The sequence below is a fragment of the Clinocottus analis genome, unplaced genomic scaffold, assembly GCF_023055335.1.
Source record: "Clinocottus analis isolate CAN_PGR_092001 unplaced genomic scaffold, fCliAna1.0.p SCAF_17, whole genome shotgun sequence".
In the NCBI taxonomy this organism is placed as follows: Eukaryota; Metazoa; Chordata; class Actinopteri; order Perciformes; family Cottidae; genus Clinocottus; species Clinocottus analis.
This window is the reverse complement of record NW_027175898.1, coordinates 14,961,991-14,982,804: the sequence shown is the minus strand read 5'-3', so window position 1 is coordinate 14,982,804 and position 20,814 is coordinate 14,961,991. Positions and strand designations below refer to the sequence as shown.

The window sequence follows — 20,814 nt, the reverse complement described above, 5'->3', positions numbered from 1 at the left end:
TGACAACCTTACCATCCAACAGCAGCAACCACACCAACCAAAAGAACATAAATACTAATAATAATATTGTAAACCAGATAAAACGGTCATTGTGAAATAATAACACATTTTCACCAGTACATTTGAGTTGCCTGATTGTGTACTGAAGCCATTCTGATGCTTATAATCTACAACTTTGTTGTCTTTTGTCGAAGAACGGGACAGCAACTTACAAGTGAAATGATTTCTTTGAGTGTGAAATAGTGAAATCCAGTAGACGTCTCAGGCCCCCAACATTTTCTTGACCATGTAACCGGGCATGTTGTAGAGGAAGAGAGCCAAGATGGCCAGCAGCAGGAGAGCCGAGACGATCTTGATGGTCAGCCACCTGTACTGGTCGCAAATCAGGTGTTTCGCAGCTTTGAAGGGGATGAGGAACCAGAGGAGGGCGATGTCTGGACGGCTGGTTGGAGCACAGAGACAAACTGTTAGAAGGCCATCAACGTTTTTAAAAGCCATTGAGCCCAAATGCAATGTGTGTATCGTACGTGGGTCAATGACAAAGTATTGATTCAACCCGAGGTCACGATCACTTTCCTCTCCACCAGGTGTGAATCTGAAAATTCAAGCGCTTCCTTATGCAGTCCAGGAGTTTCATTTATAGATTGTTTAGTTTAATATCTTAACGCAGTTGAGCTACAGTTGGAAAGGTGACCTTTGACCTCTAAAGAAAAGATATATTATCCGGAAAGAGAGCTCGTTTGGATGTATTCTTTTGAAATGAACACAAAGACACAATGATTTCTCCTTGATAGTATTGTATGTAACAGGTTTGAGTCGTATAGCGTTACTTTTTCTTGGGAAGTTTAAAAAAATTAACTAAAAGCATGCTTCTACTTTGATTCTGTGCTGAAATGCATCTGACAGGCCGAGCCACAAATATAATATTTATAATTGGGGATAACAATTAAATTAGGTACAAACTGTTGTTTCAGTTTTCAAATACACACACACACATACTTGCTACACAAAGACACACAATTACAAGTGACAAGAATACCAGAAAATGGTTGACAGGTTAATTTATGCACACATCTGAAATATCATACATAGACGCGTAAACTGGACAGGAAACTGTTCAAAGGAATAAAAATCTGAAATCCAACACACGCCAACTCATAGGTGAGCAATAGAAACACATTTAATGGGAATAAAAGAAACCACAACTGAAGACACGAAAAAAACTGCAGTTATCACACCAACAGGAGCAACATGTTGAGATTTGTACACATTAGACTTCAATAATCAACGATGGACGCACAAAACATTTATAACCGCTGTCGTAATAGTGCATAATTTGCAAAATGCTCACAAAACAATGCTAATAATTACTGAACGCACACCCTTTGGAAGAAGTTACCGTCTTCTGGTTTTAACTCAGGCCCCCAACATTTTCTTGACCATGTAACCGGGCATGTTGTAGAGGAAGAGAGCCAAGATGGCCAGCAGCAGGAGAGCCGAGACGATCTTGATGGTCAGCCACCTGTACTGGTCGCAAATCAGGTTTTTTGCAGCTTTGAAGGGGATGAGGAACCAGAGGAGGGCGATGTCTGGACGGCTGGTTGGAGCACAGAGACGTAGACACAATTACTAAACGCCAAAGACAATTAGAAAATATAAAATACACAGAAGGAGGTAAGCACTGATGTCACATTTGGTAGACGGCAGTGATCTACTTTTTGTCACCTGGTAGCTGATTAACATCTAATATTTTTGATATTGTATTTATCTTGGCTCAAAAATGACTTAAATGATGTCACTAGTTGCATTTAGCTTTTAAAATGATACGATTGAACGGAAACAGTGGATAAAAAGCAGGAAGAGAGAGAGCTGGAAGCCGTGCAGTTACAGTGAAACTGCTGCAATCTTCTGCAGAGATGTCTGAGCAACATCTCAAGCTCTCAACATGTTCTTGACCATGTCGCCAGGCATCCTGCAGAGGGAAAAGAGGCAGCGTGGCCAGCAGCAGGAGAGCGGAGACAATTTGGACGGCCAGCCACTTGTACTGATTGTTACGGCCTTGAAGGGAGTGAGCAAACAGAAGGATGGTGTCTGGGCGGCTGCAAGGACAAAGCACAGATGTTCAGTACTACACACTTTAAGCATCATAGACTATTATTGTTGCTCTATTTCTAAATCAAATTTGTATTTACATGTAGCTGACATTACTGGATCGATAGGACAAAGCAAAAGGCCGGACTGAGGAACGATTTACATTTATTTTGAGAACTTAGAAGGTGAATCTAGGTAGAAATACACAAATGATATCAAGGAACGGCAACTTACCATGGAAAGAAAGAAGATCCTAGCTGTAAGTCCATTACGTGGTTGAAGTAAATTCATTAAAAAAATGTCTTTCCTTTTTTTCCGAAATTGCTTACTATGCTAATATTATATGATTTTATAATTTTGTAATACTTTAAAAAAACGTTTATGCTTGTTTTATATTTGAGAATTCACGTTGTTTTTATGACACAATTTTATCTTTTGATTTATTCAGGTGATTTATTATAATTTTATTTTTAGTGCTTTTTAGAGTTTTGAGCCAAGCTAGACCTTCAGCAGCTGGAAAATATATCTCCATTTGTGTGTCTGTGTGTATATGGTGAGGACGAAAGGTACCAAAGCCATAAAATAAGCTGAACAATGCAATCGAGGAACATGGATTAAAAAAAGAGTGGTCAGTGACAAGAGCGTGGACAGCGGGGCGATAACAGAGCATCCTTCATACTTGGGTTTCTCCAGCGGCTCTGGCTCGTTGCGTCCTTCACCAACTGGGCTCCTCTCGGCCTCCTCTCCAGTCAGAAGGTGCAGCTCCGCTTCCACTTTTCCCTAAAAAAAGGACGATAAACCCACTCGGTCACAATGAGATCTTAGAATGAGATTGCAAATTGCAACCGACTAAAACTCCTTTGGTTTTGTCCCTTCTGGGCTTCTGTAGAAACATGGCCACCGGCTTATTTGGAAGTACGGTCATTAAAGTAAACATTTCTGCCACCTAAATGTAACACAGTGTTCTTTTAAACAATTTCCCAGCTATTTTATTCATTTTCTGACATGCACATGTTTTTTCACTTTGACCTACCGTGAGTTCGAACTCGTCGTCTTCGTTTCTGGCCACGAATGGCCACCAGCCTTTGATCCTCTTCTGTTTGAAGATGGACACCGTGGGCATCTCTCCCTCATTGGTCACCATCTCTAAGGTGCACTGCTTGGCCGTCTTGGCGCCGCGGGGGAAGCGGTTCAGGTCCAGCTCGATGGCGCCTACAAAAGAGACGTTGTTGAACTCAAGGAAGCTAAACAGGAAGTGGTTAACAGACAGAGCCATGTATCATGTCCCAAAAGTGTGATTTAGTCATCAGATATCTCTTTGTTTTAATTCACAATGACGCAAAAAGACAAAGGTCAGCGTGAACTATCCTCCACCCGCACCTAAGAAGTCGTCTGCGGAGAAATGGTCGGCGTCCCACACTTGCAGATTGAGACGCGCCGGGATCTTGTATTCAGTCTCATCCCAGGCAAACATGGACTCTTTTTTTGAGATGACGATCTTCTCTTCAGCCATGAGGTAGTCGAAGGGGTAGACGAAGCGCCAGTTGAAGTTGCCCTCCCCGGTGATGGAGTGGTAGTGGACGTCGGTGTCCTGCTTGTCCTCCTGCTGCCCCTTCAACCAGCTGGGGCAGGAACAAATATGTAGGATACACAACTTCCAACACCGTTTTTTAATATCATTGGTTGTATTTTTTTTGTACTTCGCCTTTCAGCGTGTTGCGCTTTGGTCTTGTGCCCTAAAACACATCGTGCTCATAATTACCCTCGCACAAATATGTCACTCGATTTCTCGCCAGTGAAGATATCGTCGTCCTCCAGCACGACCTCATCCGTGTTCCAGACGATGACCCTCAGTTCAAACCTGGACGCAAGCAACATTAGATATACATGTAATATGCAAGATATAGGATGAAACACAAGCTAAATGCGTAAAAGCTAAAGGTAAAAGCTTGAGGTGCCTCTGGCTGTCGGCTAACAGAATGTAGGTGGTGAATGTAAAAACTGGTTTATAGAGAACATACTTCTTTGGTTTCCTTGGTGAAATATCAAGAGCAGGGCCGGGTGCAGTCATGTCCTTCGGGAACATATCCACCCACATCTCAATTCTCCCCTGAAAGCAGTCGCACACAAGGAAATGAGCAACCAAAACTATGCAAACAAAACCAATACAGCGTACGTTGACTTGATTAAAGAGGTTGTAGTCGCATGACACACCTGTTCAATCCCTGGTTTGTCAGGGTGCAGCAGCGGTCTGGTCTCCACGTGTTCTGGCACCAGTTTGCAGCCGACCTTTGGGATTTCCTCCCAGTGCTTCAACACGGTCAGAGCCAGATGTTCTTCTGTCTGCTTCTTTAAACCTGACAAACGTCATCAAACGGGTGGTTAAAATCACGATACATGCAGTTAGTTTATTAAGCGGGGTTAACTCGTACCGTTATCGTCCTCTATCTCGGTCGGCGCCATGAAGACTCGGTTCTCCACCTTCACTCGTCCTCCAGGGCCGTAGTGAGGCCCGTCCAGCTTGCCCTCCTTACAAAGCCGAGCCAGGATCTGTGTCGGCTTCATTGGGTCTCGCCACACGTTGTAACCGTGGCTGAAGAAACCCGTCCAATGAAAAACAACACATGATGTGAACTGAGAATAACCCAATAATATTTAATAAAACATACCTTGTTTATATAGCGACTGGTTGAATTTAATATAGGACCATTTAAATATTGTACTTTACTTGAGTATTTTCTTTCTATGCCACTTTCTGCTTCTACTTCATTACATCTCAGGAGGAAATGTACCTTTAATTTAACATATTTAGTTACTAGTTACTTTTAAGATGAAGATTTTTGCACGAAAAACATATGAAGAGCTTCTGAAATACGATATTTTGATTTAAACTATAACAGAACGACTGAAACAACAGATTTAGTTGATTTACAGTCTGCTATTTGGCAACTATATTCAGAATTATTTAAGTTATATTTTATGTTTTCCAGCTTTCCAAAGAGTTGCTGCTTTTCTTTTGAATTATTCGATTTCTTTTTAACAATTTGCAGGAGTAATAAAAAGCTAATGATATAATATATAATATTTAACAGTCAGAGGGGACATTTCTCTGCAATGAGAACTTTTACCTTTAATAGTAAAGTACATTTTCCTGATTATACTTACACACTTCTACTTGAGTAACATGTTCAGTATGTTTTTTCACTAGTTTTAGTACTTTTACTGAAGTAAAGGATCTGAATACGTCCTCCACCACTTGTTCAGACACTACATTCAAATATAAAAACACAATACGTATGGTTTTCCATGCGCGACACATACAGCTATGAAAATGTAAGTATTTAAAAGTAAATTTCATTCTGTGTCTGCCGAATTTATAACCGATGCTATGACCTCCTAATGCATGAGGATGCTGCACATCATTCTGTACTACTGCACTATTTTTCCGCAGTCCATCACACACTCTTTGATTCTTACATGGCGTAGTTACACGTGATGCCACACGTGGCTCTGTGTTTGCTGTAGAAACGGTTCTCGAGGTCCAGTTTCGTTTCTCCAATCAGATCATCGGTGCCCACCAGGTCCCAGTCATAAATGGACACGGTCAGTGTGGAATCCATTGGGAACGTGGCCTCCACGTCGAAGGATCTGACGGGACGAGAAATACAGCGTTGGTCCGTTTTTATGCGTATTTAAACATAGCCATAACTTTTTAAGATCATATACAGTGAGTAAGGACAATTTAAAAACAATCAAATATTCTACTTACTTGCCAAACAAAGGGTTCAGCTGTTTTGAGATGTAGTTCTCTTTGTCTTTGATCTCTGTCTTGCCCAGTTTGATTGCAATGTACGGGTCAGCTTTCCCATTGATGTCAGCTGGATGCAGGTCCGTTGCCTACCGAAACAAAATGGGAGAATTCAAAAAGAGAAATGGATAATCTGGAATATCTCCTGAAATATCTACAATGGCTTTCGCATCATACCACTAGAACCAAAGTCTTCTATTTGCACTAAAATTCAAAACACTCATGTTACATTTATATTATATACACAACTGTATATAATCCTTATAAATATAATCTAGTTTTACCTTCCTTTCATAGTACTTTTATATAGTTTGTTCCATTTTGTATGACCTTTGCCATTTTATTGATATATATTTTCTGTTCTACTGTAAAAGTCGGGTTACAAGCCGCTACTACCTTCGGTGGGTGTTCCCGCTAGCTCCCCGCTGTAGCCAGCTAGCTCTGCTGCTAGCTCTCCGCTAACGCTCCACTAGCTCCCCGAGAACCACCGGAGGTAGCGGGACCAGCCCCGGCTCGACGCATGACACTCGGGAAGCGGGGACGTGGGCAGTAGCAGCAGCAACTAGCAGGGAGCTAGCATCAGCTAGCAGGGAGCTAGCAGCAACGCTAGCTTGCTACAGCGGGGACACCCACCGAAGGTATAGGAGCGGCTTGTAACCCGACTTTTACGGTAATCAAATTCAAATATCCATAATATCTGTTTATACATGTTCTGGGTGGCTACAACTACATTTCATTGAGCAATCCCGTCGTGTATAATCACAATAATAACATCCAGGAATACTTGAAGTGCACAAGCCTACCCTGATGACGTAGATGCGGACGAGGATATTAATGGGGTCGTTGTGAGGAATGTTCTGAAACATTCCCATGTTGGAATCGAAGCTCATGTCTCTCTGCATGTCATCCGTCACTTTGTACATGCACAGAGAGCCCTGAAGGGACACACACAGGCAAACAAATGAGCTGTTACGGCGCAACAAGTGCGTTCTGTGTCGTCCACAAGTGTCTCACACGGAAGAATCAAATGTATATTGTGTTCTTACTTTGAATTTTCCAACGATTCGGTCCTCGTCCGTCACGTTTTGGTCGTCATCGTCGCCTCCTTTGCCCCTGAACAGGTTGAAGCTGTGGAGCCAGTCTTCAAAGCTGTCGAATTCACTCTCCAGTTCTTTCGGGTACACCTTGTTTGAGAACACGGGTTTATAAAAATGCGGTCGCGTGTCTGAATATCTTTCAGCTGTGGTGTCGGTGCTGCTGTGTCTTCTACCTTCAGCTCGTCCAGCTTTGGCTTCTTCTTCTCGAACGGATCGAATGTCTGCTTCTTCTTGTCCTTCCTTCCTTTTCCTCTCTTGGGGCCTTTCACGGGAGCGTCCTCAGGCTTGATATCTGAGTCCAGGTTAGCGGTGAGGAAGAAGTGAAGAGAGGGGGGTTGAATTCCCCATGAAAGTTGCCCAAAAAAACAACGGTTACTGTATACGACAAGGATGCCATTGCATTGTAAAGTACACAATTCAGGCAGGAAGCTGTGTGTCTTTTTTGTCCTTTTTTTCAGGTTTTACCTCCGCCGTCCGTAATGTCCATGTCATCTTTGTCCTCTGAATCTGAGAGAGTCGCCTCTTGAGCCTTGAGAGCCTGTAGGAGCAAGACGGCATTTATGGAAAACAAAAACAACATCCAGTTTCCCCAAGATGGTAAAGATCAGTTATCATATTTAGTTATCATATTTCATTGTTCTACAGTATCTAGTGATGCAAAAGGAAGAATTTCTGTGACTCGCCTCTGTCAATGTCTCAATGGAGGCAAAATATTTGGACCACCAGTCCAGCATGCTCTTGTCAAGTTCCTCCTCTTCAATCTCATCACCCTTCTTCCTCTTCTTCTTCTTCCCCTTTCCATCCTTTTCATCATCCTTTTAAAAAAAATATATATATAACAAGCTCTCAATGAAATTGTAGGATTTCTTGCAACATAAAATGTCCATTACGTGTGAAGCTCTTTGCTTACCTCAACTTTGACCACAGCATCAGAGCCCTAGGTAGCAAAAAACATTATATACAAAAAAATGTTCAAACATGACCAAGTTGTTTAGATAAAGGTCACATAAAATGTACAAAACTGAAACGTACAGAGTCTAGTTTGACCATAGTGTCCATCTTCTTAAAACCAGGCTCAGGTTCCATGTTGACAACAATTATCTCCTCTGAAAGATAAAATTCATTAATATATTTTGATAAGAAGTATATTTTATCAGATACGTTACATCGGATGAAATATACCCGACGTTAGCGATAGTGTGACTATTTTTAACGGTCAAGTAACTCTGCTGTACAGAGGGTGTAACGTGCATCCCGGTTTCAGTGTGTACCCGTAGTGGAAAAGTTATTGGCCTGCTTGTCCGTCGCCCTGTAGATGAACTTCCTCAGGCTGGGCACGGCGTTGGAGCCCACCAGGGTGTAGCGGCCGAACGCCCGGCAGTCCACCACCCGGATGTTCAGCGGCGGGTGGAGCAGCTCGTTCTCTGGCAGATCCTGACACACGATCATATTGACAGCTATCACTTTTTTTGGAGCGGTTCATTTCTCATGCGTAAATATGTTTTTTTTAATTTAATAAAAAGGTGATGAATGATAAAATACCACTTCAAACCACTTGACAAGGGCGCTGAAGTTGGGGTTTTTCTTGTAATTGGGGATGAGGGCCGACTGCACTCCCTTTCCGGCACATTCAATGTCCACACGAGGCCGGTCCACCTGCGCCAGATTCACCCTCTTCAAGTCCCTCAAGCCCCAGAACAGAACCTAAAGAGAAGGGACATTCAGCCATTTTTTATCCTTGTTTTACTTCCCTTTTTATGTTACTAAACAATTCACGTATGAAGCTGAAAATCACCTCAATTCTGTATTTGCTGAGCACTGGTCTGATCCCAAGTGGCACAGGCAGGATCGGGCCGCGGTCCATATCCGTGGGGCCGTCTATGGGAGGCAGGTCCGCTTTCCCGTTGGGGCCAATCTGCCAGAGGACGACAGGACGTCGTCACGAAATCATTTTTTTACGCGGTGAACGCCTCACGGCTACGCGTGTGTCTGTCGGTCTGACCTGCAGCAGCTCAAAGGCCGCCAGCATCTCTCCGGCGGTGCAGTTCCCGCGGTAGATCTGATAGTACTCCAGTTGAGGAGGGAAGCGCGGGGGGCCGTAGTGCTCGTCGGCCATCTTGACCACGGGCTTGGCAAAAGTTCTGCCCATGAACTCGGCTTTACCCTGAAAAGCACCGCGGCGAGTCAATGTCGAACCCTTAAAACACAAACTCTGGTTTTGAATATTTGAAAGAATGGTCTTTTTAGCCTACCATATCCAATCCGTGAGTTTTTTAAAAAATATTACAATCACTTTTTTAAAAAAAGAAAAGAAAAAGGTTGCTTCTGGTGTTATCGTTAATTATTATATTGATCCTATCAGTGGAAAGAAACATGGCTTGAGATGCACATGTTTCTAGGCAGACTGGGTAAAAAACCATTGAAGATAAAAGAGCCCAAAAGAAAAAATATGAACAAAGGCAACATACCTATAAAATAACCAGTGAACTGCAAAACAGGCATGTGGATCGACGTCAAAAGATGTTGAATTATTACTTATTTATATAGGATTAAAACTCTCTTGCAGTTAGTGGTTATGAAGAGTCAAAATTACTGGTTGGCCACATACAAAAAGCACAAAATGTCACTTAAAGGAATGCAACAGGTATAAGTTCATCTTTCCTTATGGACGCATCTTATTCCTCTTGCATGCCTTTCAATACAATCTATTCTGCACACATTACAGTGCGTCTACGTCAAGCCATCAGAATCCACACTCTACTTATCCAAAGGGTCATCCAAAACAATGTTGTTATTGACAGGAGCAGATATAAAACGATCAGTCAGCAAAAGCATTCTTTCAAATATAACTTACAGCAGGTAGATATTGACAAAAACACATTAAATGCTGGGTTTCAGATTCATCAAGTGACACGTTAAGTCTTACATTTCCAAGAGAAAGACGGGTTCTTAAATTATTAGGATGCTAAGGGTACAGGAGACTGTCGCTATCTGGTAAGTCATACACGTAAATACAACTGGAAAAAAGAGCGGCGTCTCTATTTCAGGACGACCCTTACCACTGTGTCTTGATCGTAGATTTCGATGACGATGATGGGAGGGTCGTCTCTCAGTTCGCAGGCCTCTCCGAACAACTCCACGTTCTCAAAGACCAGCAGCTGGTCCCACGTCGGGCACAGAGTCTCAGCCAGCACCTTTTGGAAAGAGGAAACTTTTGATGAAGGATGTGCTGCTACTCGAGAAATATCACATTTTAAGCTGATGGCTGACTGCTCTAAAACGCCCTTTTGAGTGTGCTTTACCTCAGTGACCTGGCTTTGTGTCGAGAAGAAGACTCTCGCAAAGGGATCAGACAGACCGGTGCTGTCGGCGGCGAACAGGCTGCGAGCTTGGTACATGTGGACCCTCAGCTGGAAGATCTGCTTCACTGCGGACGCATGCAGACGCTTAAAAGACCGACTTATATTCATGTTTTAGAGGTTTAGGCAAATTTGTACAACGCTGTTGAGATTAATCTCAGTTCTACATCTCTAAAACATGGTGGATAACTTAAAATATAGTTTTATGAAGGTTTCCATCTCGATACATGTGTTAACTCCCTATCTCTCTTATATTATAGTAAGTCTAATAGTTTTTGAGCGATGTCCCGCTGATGAAAAAACTAACATTTCCTCCTGTGTTTGTCTGTGAGCTTGACACTGTCTGCCATTGTTCATTAAAAATGGTCATTTTGGTCACTTTTTGACAGCAGATCAGTGTGAAATAATGCAGGGAGAAAGGAGCAAACCACACTGAGAGGATGCACATCTCCAACTACTCAGAGCCATGAAACTTTTTGATGTTTTTTTTGCTGCATGTAGTGTGCAACACACAATCAGATCACATCTGCTTACAGAGAGATATAAAAAGGGGAAGTTATTGCCTGACTTTGTCATTAAAATGACAATAGTTTGTTTTAACGCCCCCAGTATTTTGGGACCAAAGCAACCAGGAATTACATCTTGAGGACTGCCCCTTTAACATATTGTCAAAGAAGGTGTCACATCTTATTTTCTGTTAGGAAAGTCGTTGTTACTGAGTCGGATGACGGTCATACTCATGTAGGTGAGGCTGATGGGAGGGCAGCATGGCATGCCAGGTCCTTTGGACAACTTGTTTTCCTCAAATCCATTGGGCAGACCGTTCAGGTAGTCCTTGCGCTGTCTGGTCAGACCCAGCCAGAGATAAATCTCGATCTTGGACTGGACGGTCCAGCCGGCCGGCCCGAACCCTTTCTTTCCAGGGATCTTTATCGTATATGAGGGCAAAAAAAAGAGTCATTCAATCACAGAAGGTTGAACGGGAATTTGATGCAACATCATCCGACTACATTTAGTGTGAACTGACCCTCAGAAAGATGGTCTTGACTTTGCCACAGTCCTTCCCTGTCTCCTCCTGTGTGGTGGAATAAAGGATGTCTTTGGAGGGAACGCGCGCGTAAGCGATGCGTTTCCCGTTACTTATCATCCACAGGAAGACGTCGGGAACGCTGTGTTGCGGCTGCAACGAGGAAAAGACGCTCACGTTAAACATGACATGTGCAACAAACTAAACCAGCTGTAAGTGGCGGGACACAACGTTGTGGATCTCACTTCTTCAGCCAGGAAGCGCAGCTTGGTGAGGAAGTTATGAGCCAGCTTGATTTTATCTCTCACTGTGCTTTTCTTCACCTGGGACCTCATGGCTTTCGCTTGCTGGCCGACGCTCTCCTAAAACCCGGAAAGAACGAGCCCAGCTTGTAGCGAGACAAGTGCAAATGTTGTGTTATCCAAAAAAACATAGATCTTCTGCATAGCTGACGTACCACTTCTGACATGCACAGCTTCACTCTCTCCCTGTCGAGTTTGGTTCTGCCGGACAGATTCTGGTCCTGGTTTGCCAAAGAGAGGAACTGACTGAAAGAAGGAGGAGCTCGGTCAGTGGCCGAGTCTTTACCGAATCTGCTGGACTTCAAAGTCTGTTTGTGTGTCGCTACAGACCTGCAGCCCTGGCTGAGTTCCTCGAGGACGCCTCTCAGTCTGCGCTCGGGGTAGGTCTTCTCTGTCTTGATGATCTCCTGCACATCATTCAGTCCGTCCTCCTGTGGGACCGATAGAAGATGTCTCAGCAGAAACTATTCAACTGCTAATACACAACTTAACACTTGTTTCACAGCTACGCTGGCCCTGCTCATTGGGAACGTTCTCGACTTGCCAGTTTATCCGCGATGTTGTCGATGATGTTGGCGTTGTACAGCCTCCTCCTCTGGTCCTGCCACCAGCTCTTGATGTAGATGCACGGCTTCCTCTCGAAATACGGCAGGTGGAAGTAGTTTCTGACGAGACAGCAAACAAAAAAGAACGTCATCGAAATGCCTCGGCATCGTTTCAGTAGAATAAGTTGACGGATAACTTTTCTGACCGGTCGGTGATGACGGGTTTCATGGGAGGAGTCGTCGCCACCGAGGTCATGTCCCCGTCGTCGTCCATCTCCTCGTCGCTGGAGTTGTGCATCAGGTCGGTTTCCTCTTCGTCGCCGTCTCCTCCTCCTCCCTTCTTCTTCTTGGTTTTTGGCCTGGCGGCCCCGTCAATCTCATTCCCGTAGTATCCTGACACACAGCAGCTGTTTTAGTGGCCACGCCCTTAAATGATGTTGACTACGATGTTACTAACGTGTTGTTTTTTGTCCTAAAACTGCCTTAGTGCAACTTTAAAATGTTAGAACTCCTCTTACATTATGACGGTTAACTTTTGTGCCAAAGGGAGATTTGGGCTTTTTTAATTTTTCCATAATTTGTTAATTGATATTAAGACATATCTTTTCCGTATATGTAGAGCCAAAGCTTCAAAATTGCAGTTCTTATTTTTTTCTTCTCCACCAGTTTGAGTCATTTTCTCATGTTTTTCGGCATGAAAAATTTAAATGCCCCAAAATCAATGTTATCGCCTATCATTATCATTTTAATTTTGTTCTTTCATTTACAAAAAAAAAAGTGTCATTATGGAGGCTCTTCTGAAAATGTATGAATATTTTGAAGTTGATGAATATATTCAACTCGATAATAATATGTTATGGTAGTTTCGTTTAGACATTTTTGTCTTCGAAGAGACAAAGAAGGAACTTTTTAGACATTAAATTCTGCTCAAAGATTCACTTTGAGGCTCAAGATGAGTCAGTTGAGAGACACTACGATGAAAGAGTAGGTAAATACCGATGGTGACCTCGAAGTTGATGGGCTTATCGCCGATCTTTCTGTCGATCATCGTGGCCTCCAGGAAAGACCCGAAGAGGAAAAACTCCTCAACCTTCCCGGTGGCGGTCTGCGAAGTAGACAAAGAAGTGTGAGGATGAGGGGAAAACTCAGAGTCACTAAATGTTCTGTCTCTCATTGATGCGTTATAAATAAACGTAGCGCTCCTGACAGTGTGTAATACGAGTTGTGAGCCGAATCCCTGAAGTCTTTGAGTTACGATCCCACTGTGCTCCATTGCTTTGTGACTTGCATTGTCCACCAACAAAGAGAAGCCACGTTAATGCAAACGACATGTTAATAATGCACCAAGTGGGCTAAATAAAGACAATCAATAATTCACATCAAGCGGGGCACAGTGCCCTCCCTTGGCTGCATGGCTGCCCGATCCCAGCAGGTGACCCACCTCCGAGATGTTGGGTATCCCCTCCAACTGCACGTCTGTGTTGTTGGAGATGTCGGGCGAGGAGGGGTCCAGGATCTCCACGCCGAGGCTGATGAGCAGACGGGCCCTGAAGGACACGCCCTCTCCCAGCCCCTCGTTTAACTCCTGGTACTCGTCCATCAGGGTGTAGGTACGCGTGGAGCCGTACATGTTCACCCAGGCCGGCCCCAGCGTGGGAAGGAAGCCTGCGAGATAAAGAAGACACATTGGCCGCGGTTTCCCAGATTCGTTAAGAGGCTCTTAGGCGCTAAGATCTTCTTAGGAGCGCTGCGAAAGAAGGACGTGTTTCCCAGAGTCGTTCTTAGCTTAAGAAGATCTTTCACTAAGAAGGAAACGTAAGATCAGCCTGACCCACTCTTAACAGCAGAAGGCAGTTAAGATTGCGTCTGGAAACACCCTTATCTTAGCTCTCCTTCTTAGCCGAACCCTCTTCGGTCAATCTTAAGATTGATCGAATCTGGGAAGTCGGCCATTATTAGTGTCTGATTATTTGCTAATTATGGATGGAACGGTACTCCCTGACAGATGCCTGATAACAGCGTGGATAAGAGCTGAGTGCAAGGTCAAAAACACATGCATGCTTATTGTCTACAACCGAGAAGATGTTCCTCAAACTCATCCCACATCCAAACCACATCTTCTGCAGTTCAACGAGAGAACAGTTAACTCTCTGCCCACTAGCTCCGGGTCAAAAGAACTTTAAAAGAACTTTTCAGAGACGTCTTTCAAAGACTCAAACGGTCCGTCACCTTTGTCCCCATCGTTGGAGATCTTCCGCAGGTCGAGGAAGTGCGTTCCGATGGCGACGTCGTTCACTTTGTCTGAGTCGCGGATCTGGATCTTCATGCGCTTGCACAGCGGTGGAAACATCTCGGTGAACACGATTTGCTCGTTCCAGATGGGCTCGTAGCAGCTCTTCTGAACGGATGTTTTCCCCTGTGGTCACACATGCACATTCATATAAAACTCAGCAATTGTACCGTCTCGGCTGAGATGAAACAGATCGGATATAAATGTTTTAGATCCTAACTATCACTCACTTTCTGCCCAGCAAACAGGACTTGGACATACGGATCAACCAGGTCCTTGTTTTCTCCTATGAAGGCCTTCTTGACGTTGGCCATGATGCTGGTGTTCATCCTGGGGAGTCCCTCGGCTCTGTAGATCTTCAGGTAGTACCGGGCCCACTGTCGCTCTGCAGGCACGCCCTCTGGGATCAAGAGGTTGCTGCAACAGGAAATGGGACGCGATGAAATAATACAGCAAACAAGATGCGAGCATGAAGAACCAATGCGCAATACAAGTGTAGTCACCCCTCGATGTCGTCTTCATCGGATTCATTGGCCTTGTGCGGAGTCTTGATGGTGTCTCCTTTGGCCACGACTGCGACGTCACACTTCACGTAGCCTTTGCAACCCGCTGAGATGTCATCAGGGTCAGACAGCAAAGCCCACTTGTGGTAGAACTGATGCTCTGCAAGACAAGAGAAGACAAATCAATGCATGATTCATAATAACAAAAAGCTGATGCTCATTGATTCTTTACCAGGCTGGAAGTAGATTGTGCCGACATCCAGTTTGAAAGTGCCAACCAGCGTCCCGCTACGCAGGAGATTTTTGGAGTGAATCACCTAAAGGTTAGTCCGAGGAAATAAAACATTGCGACATTAAATACGCTCGTCTTGTAGCGGAGGAGGAATGATCGTTGTGAATCGAACGACTTACAGACAACTTCAGGATTTTGTCGAACATGACATCCGGAGGGACGTGGAAGTCGAACACAAAATACTGGGGGGAGAAAACAGAAAAGAGTGAGCGAGTTCAGATTCATTGCGTAATCGTTTCCTGCGTAGTGATTCATTGTCGATACGCAGTCTCGCGATGGCCGACTCACTTCGTTGTAGTACGGGCAGTTGGTCGACTCCTTCATCGAGGTGTACTTTTTATCGTCTCCGATCTCCACGCACACCATCGGATCCATGTTCAGCCCAATCAGCTGCCTGGCTTCAATGACTGTCACGCTGATCTGAAATTAAACGATCAGGTGATGGACAGAACGACTGAAGACTAACAAGTACAATAACATGAATATGTTCCACAATGACCGGTCGAAATCTGGGCCAATGAGATGATTTATCTTACTTGGTAATCTACTGGTCTTCCAGCACTGGGCTCCATCTTTATGTCTGGCTTTGATCTGTAAGCCAATGAGACGTCGGACATGAGTGAGACTCTTCGGACAGATTAACAACAGCACTGCTAGTTTATTTAAATGCGGCCCGAAGCGCCGCAGAACCACGCTCGCCTCTTGTTTGATACATTCGTGGTGACGGCGGTGACCGAGGCCAGCGAGACGGTGTCGGGGTCGGGGCCTCCGCCCAGGAACACGCCCTGACGGTCCAGGTCCTCCGTCTCCAGGATAGCGGGCTCGTCTGGAGATCGAAGGGAAAGACACAGCGCGAGGACAACTTGATGCAACACGGAACGTCCCGCTCAAAATATTCTGTTTCACTGTGCGTTTTATTCTGAAATGTAACATGAGGAGCTTTTTATGGAAGTCAGCGACATGTGATGATGTCAATGCATACTGGATTTGAGTAAACTGCAGGAAAAAGGCCCGAAAAAGAACAAGATCAACAGATGGGAAGTCAAGTAACTTTGTTTTAGGTCATTTGTTTTGGACTACATGTTCTCCAGTGGGCTGTAAGCCAACAGTTTGTAACTTCCCATCTTATTTGATCTGATCTTCTGTCATTCATCCGTTACTGATACCTCCGTTTCTGTCCTCCTTGTGTCCGCGGTGCTTACTGCGCTTCATGGTTCAAAACAATTCTTTGCGTGCTCTGCGAAAGAAATATAAAGTGATATATAAACAACAACATGAAGAAAAACATTGATATGTATTTTTTGTTGATGCAATTACTTTAAAATCTGTATTTTCTGCTAATTTCGGTTGATTAGAAGACAAATAAGTTAACTATTTGCATGCATAATAAACTCATTTTCCAGGACTCTGCAGACCTCACTAACAGCCACGGGAGACTAAACCTCTACTCCAACATCACGGACACAGAAGGAGGCCAACAACTAATGGCTATCGAAAAGGTCTAACTTATTGAGAGCATTTAAAATATGTGATGTATTCAAAACATTTGACTCGGGAAACATATTTGATTCCAGTGTGGTGACTAAAGTACAGCACGCTCGCTTTTATTTGAAGACGGGTGTCCGTGTGCCGCCACGCCCTGGATGAGCCTTCAAAAGAGCTTTTCAATTATTCAAATCAGCTGACCTTAATCCATCCATTAAAGAGGATTACATTTCACACACATTGTGGAAATTAATACACTTGAAATAATTGATCTGCTGTAATTAATCCACAAAGCGCCCTTTTGCACAGGTTGAATCTAAAAAGTTGATAATGTGACGAAGAGGTTCTTTATTTCTAAGATTGTTCAGACGTAAAGTAGCTTAAATATTTTGTTTACTTTTGTAATATTTTGTCTGCATTTTCAGAGTTGTTGTGGGTAACATCTAAAAAGATAAAAACAAAGTGGAACATGCACCACACATTTTAAGCACATGTTTTAAACTCAGTCAAACCCATGAATTTAAAACATTGAAGAGGTTCAGAATAACCAAAGAGCATGCAATTAAATAACACTGCAAGAAAACAAGAATGCAAAGTTTTGAATGTTTCTATCTGATCAAATCCCATAAATCTGCTCAACATTTTAACAGGACACATATTAGTCATCAAAAGAAAGACTTTAAAGTATGCTGCGAAACATTGAGGCCTAAATGCTAAAGCATTGAACGCTACATCGGATCTTTGTTGAAGATGTTGCTGATGAAATAACATAAAGTTATAATACATACCATACAAGTAAATGATGCTCTTGTCTCCTTCCTCTGAGTCGCTGCGAGACGTTTTCCTGCAAGGGGAAAAAACAGCAACCTTGTTTTTTTTCCACTCTTTTCTATGAGATGGAAGCGACACTACGTAAACATTTTAGACATTTCACGCAGCCGCGAGGAATAAGGCTTCAAAGTAAAGTTGAACAGAAAAGAATTGGGTTGGACCAAGTCTGAAGTTGGAGTTGCAGGAGTGATGTGATACACCGATGAATAGTGCATGAGTGCTGAACCCGAGACTGGTAACTATAACTAGGGACCGCTGAGAGACGTCACTGTGAGCGGAGTCTACCAATCCACTGAGGCGGTGCACGACACAAAAGAAAACATGAAACATGTTTTTATGAACCCCAAATCCTCCTTTAAGATGGCCGCCGAGAAGCCGACAGGCTACTTTTTACATACAGAAGGAAGTCGAGGGATTAATCTCAAAGCGCCTCATCTCAACTTGTAATAAACAGTCACAATGCACAAGATGTTTCCTGTCATTGCGACATCTATTCTAGTGGATATCAACACAGGACTTCACTGCAAAAAGCTTCAAAATGTGTGAGCATGAGGTAATCAATTCGTTGCCGTGTGACCGGCGATAGAGTTTCATGGAAGTAAACAAAATGTCCGGCCATCCGAGTTGGAAGAATGCTCCTATTTAATCTTTAATAGGATGCCGCTGCAAACTGGGTCTTGGTGCAGACGTCTTATATCATGGAATCACCGCACGGTGTCGGGTCCTGTTTGCAACCCTTTGCGCTTCAGATGCATTCAGGTTTTGGGGCCTTTGAGCTTTAAAAACTGACCTCAGGTTGGAATCAGTTTGGTGTTTTTGCACGAGGACGTTTACCTGAATGAAGAAGGATGGAAGAAGGAACGGCTTGTGTTGCATTATGTTTGATTTAGCAACTTATATTCAATGCAACCTCCGTTGACTGCCGAAGTAAAACTCACCGTCTCATTAATAACACAGACGGCCGGTCTGTAAGCCATACGTCAAAGTCTAAAGTTGCCCGTATCCGATGAAACTGGGCTCTCAATTATTCAGGCGCTTCAGTCAGGCTTGCATGTGGCATCCTTATTGTGTAGAGGTATCACTGTTCACAACAAAATAAATAGATTTAGCTCAGAGGAAAAAACATATTGTCATTATTATTAAATCAGAAAAATATCTGTATGTTTGACCCCATTTGAGGAAGTTTTAGCTACGTTCAGGGATACGTATTTATTTAGTGGATGTGTATCAAACCAAAGCACCTTTCTTTATTTTATGCAACTATATATACTTCTCTTTACCGAGGTCTGTAAACAATGCATATGTTTCCTTTCCCGGTCACCTGGAAGTGTGTGATACTCTCGTTGACATCGACCCGACCACTCTGTTGAGGGAGTCTGCCCTTAATTACATGCGTCGACACCGGCTATACGATTGGCGTCGAGGACATCCTCGCTCCCCCACGACCGCCGCCGGTGACCACGTCAGCAAACGTGCAAAGTTACCGGTCGCCTCTGCCGTCTGACATACTGACCCCAGTCTTTAAACACCCTGAAGTTCAAGAGAAATACACCATAGTGGACTTTTATGGAGTGATAAAGAACTGAAAGTATTTCTCTCAGTTTGGAAAAAACAATTAAACGCAATCATTCCTTCTCTCCAATGTGGGCCATGTTCTAGCAAGTATTTTGTCTGAATATTTAGTCGCCGCTAATGAATATGCATGAGCGAGCAACCCAGCCCCTGCATTGACACCTTTGACAATGTCGTCTAGGATGAGCCACAGCATGACTTGATACCCAGCATGCAATCTTATCCCACGTCGGCACAGTGTCCAGAGGCCTTTTTTTTTGGCTGTTGCTCGTTTGTCGAGCGGTTATCCCCGTCTTGTTTGTGCTCCAGTGACTCTGCGGGCACACCACCTGACGGCGGTGTCCGGTATCTTCTCCCAAAGACTCTCTCGGGTTTGGGGGGAGTTTTTTGGCGAGCTTGATTAGCGAAACGCAGCCAGAGGCCTTTGTTGTTGCTGCATGCACGTAGAGGCCCTCATCTCCAGGGAGCTCGATCGTGATGGCTGGTTCGATTGTCACACGGTTTGAAATGTATTCTATTGTGTATCAACACGTCAATGCATCCCCGTGCTACTTAAATGGACACAAATTCAGCTTACTTGCAGCACAATTTTGCACAAAACGGTGCACACAATGGCACATCAAAAGACACAAAAGCTCAGCCTCTAGTTTACATCGATAAACCTCACGTGTTGAGTTCTGGCAGCTCGTCGGCGTTACCTGCTGACACTACAGTTATGGTCGCGTCAGCGTGAGGTTATCAGTTCCACGTGTACGTAATACCAGTGGATTGCAAATAACAACAAGTTATTTAGTCAATTATGGTTGTGGATGTCTTTAGCATCATTGTCATGTTATTTGATCCCATAGATATTGCTGTGTGACATCATTTAAGTCTTCACTAAATAATCTACTCCCTACCTAATCTGGCCTAAATTCTTCCTTTTTTAAAGATTATTTGTATCAGTTGATGGCTAATGAAAGCAGCACTTACAATAATTCAGTCCCTATCTTAAAATATCTGTATTCTTCATTAGATATTATTGTGGTTAATGTCAGGAAACTATGATTCAAATAAGACACGAGCATCCGCTTCTGTTTTATGATTTCTCATTTTGAACATGGATTAAACTTTATAAAAATGAAACCTGATATTTGATAAAAACCCTAAAGGTCCACCGAACTGGATGTTGATGTATTTCACTCTGACCAGCTGGTGGCGCTGGAGGAACCCTTAAGGTATCACAAAAGTCGGGTGAATTTCTCCTCTAGGGATCATGAATATCTAAATACTTTAACATGCAAATCCATCTAATACTTCATGAGACGTTTCTCAACATGACAGATTTTTTAGCCCCAAATAAAACATCAAATATTAGTGAAACAAAAAGTAAAAAGGCCTTATGTGAAGGCAAAGCCGTCTTCAGCTCGTCCTCCAGATAGAAAGACCTCCATCTAGTGGTCGTCCTATTTCATTCATCAGGAAGGAATCATGGGTATAAAAGAAAAAAGAAAAAGAAGCATCACATGTCTTCCTTGTCCATTGAGAACACCGGCTCCATCAGTAGGTTAATGTGGAAGCAATGTATGCCACTGAATATCATAGTCATACCACAGTCATGGTAATTATTCAT

The 20,814-nt window shown here is 43.5% G+C and overlaps 1 protein-coding gene across 2 annotated transcripts; it reads right to left on the bottom strand.

Annotated features, from left to right (window-relative positions):
• Positions 1-135: 135 nt before the first annotated feature.
• LOC137787445 (otoferlin-like) lies at positions 136-16,526 on the bottom strand. Of its 2 annotated transcripts, none has more exons than XM_068579875.1 (41): positions 16,481-16,526; positions 16,014-16,140; positions 15,851-15,905; positions 15,603-15,734; positions 15,434-15,496; positions 15,255-15,339; positions 15,023-15,182; positions 14,750-14,936; positions 14,459-14,645; positions 13,671-13,894; positions 13,226-13,334; positions 12,436-12,622; positions 12,229-12,349; positions 12,015-12,115; positions 11,840-11,930; positions 11,628-11,744; positions 11,383-11,535; positions 11,093-11,282; positions 10,299-10,423; positions 10,056-10,190; positions 8,999-9,160; positions 8,792-8,911; positions 8,539-8,700; positions 8,268-8,430; positions 8,029-8,102; positions 7,907-7,933; positions 7,680-7,811; positions 7,462-7,534; positions 7,170-7,288; positions 6,946-7,083; positions 6,703-6,834; positions 5,861-5,988; positions 5,569-5,739; positions 4,524-4,684; positions 4,306-4,448; positions 4,113-4,201; positions 3,854-3,952; positions 3,472-3,713; positions 3,125-3,303; positions 2,771-2,871; positions 136-442 (listed from the first exon to the last, which is right to left on the bottom strand). In XM_068579875.1, exons 1-41 carry the CDS (start codon positions 16,524-16,526, stop codon positions 262-264), a joined length of 5,391 nt encoding a protein of 1,796 aa, XP_068435976.1. In that variant the 3' UTR covers positions 136-261. The 2 variants fall into 2 exon arrangements, with proteins under 2 accessions (XP_068435976.1, XP_068435977.1); XM_068579876.1 differs by having other exon boundaries at positions 7,170-7,246; positions 7,468-7,534.
• Positions 16,527-20,814: the final 4,288 nt, after the last annotated feature.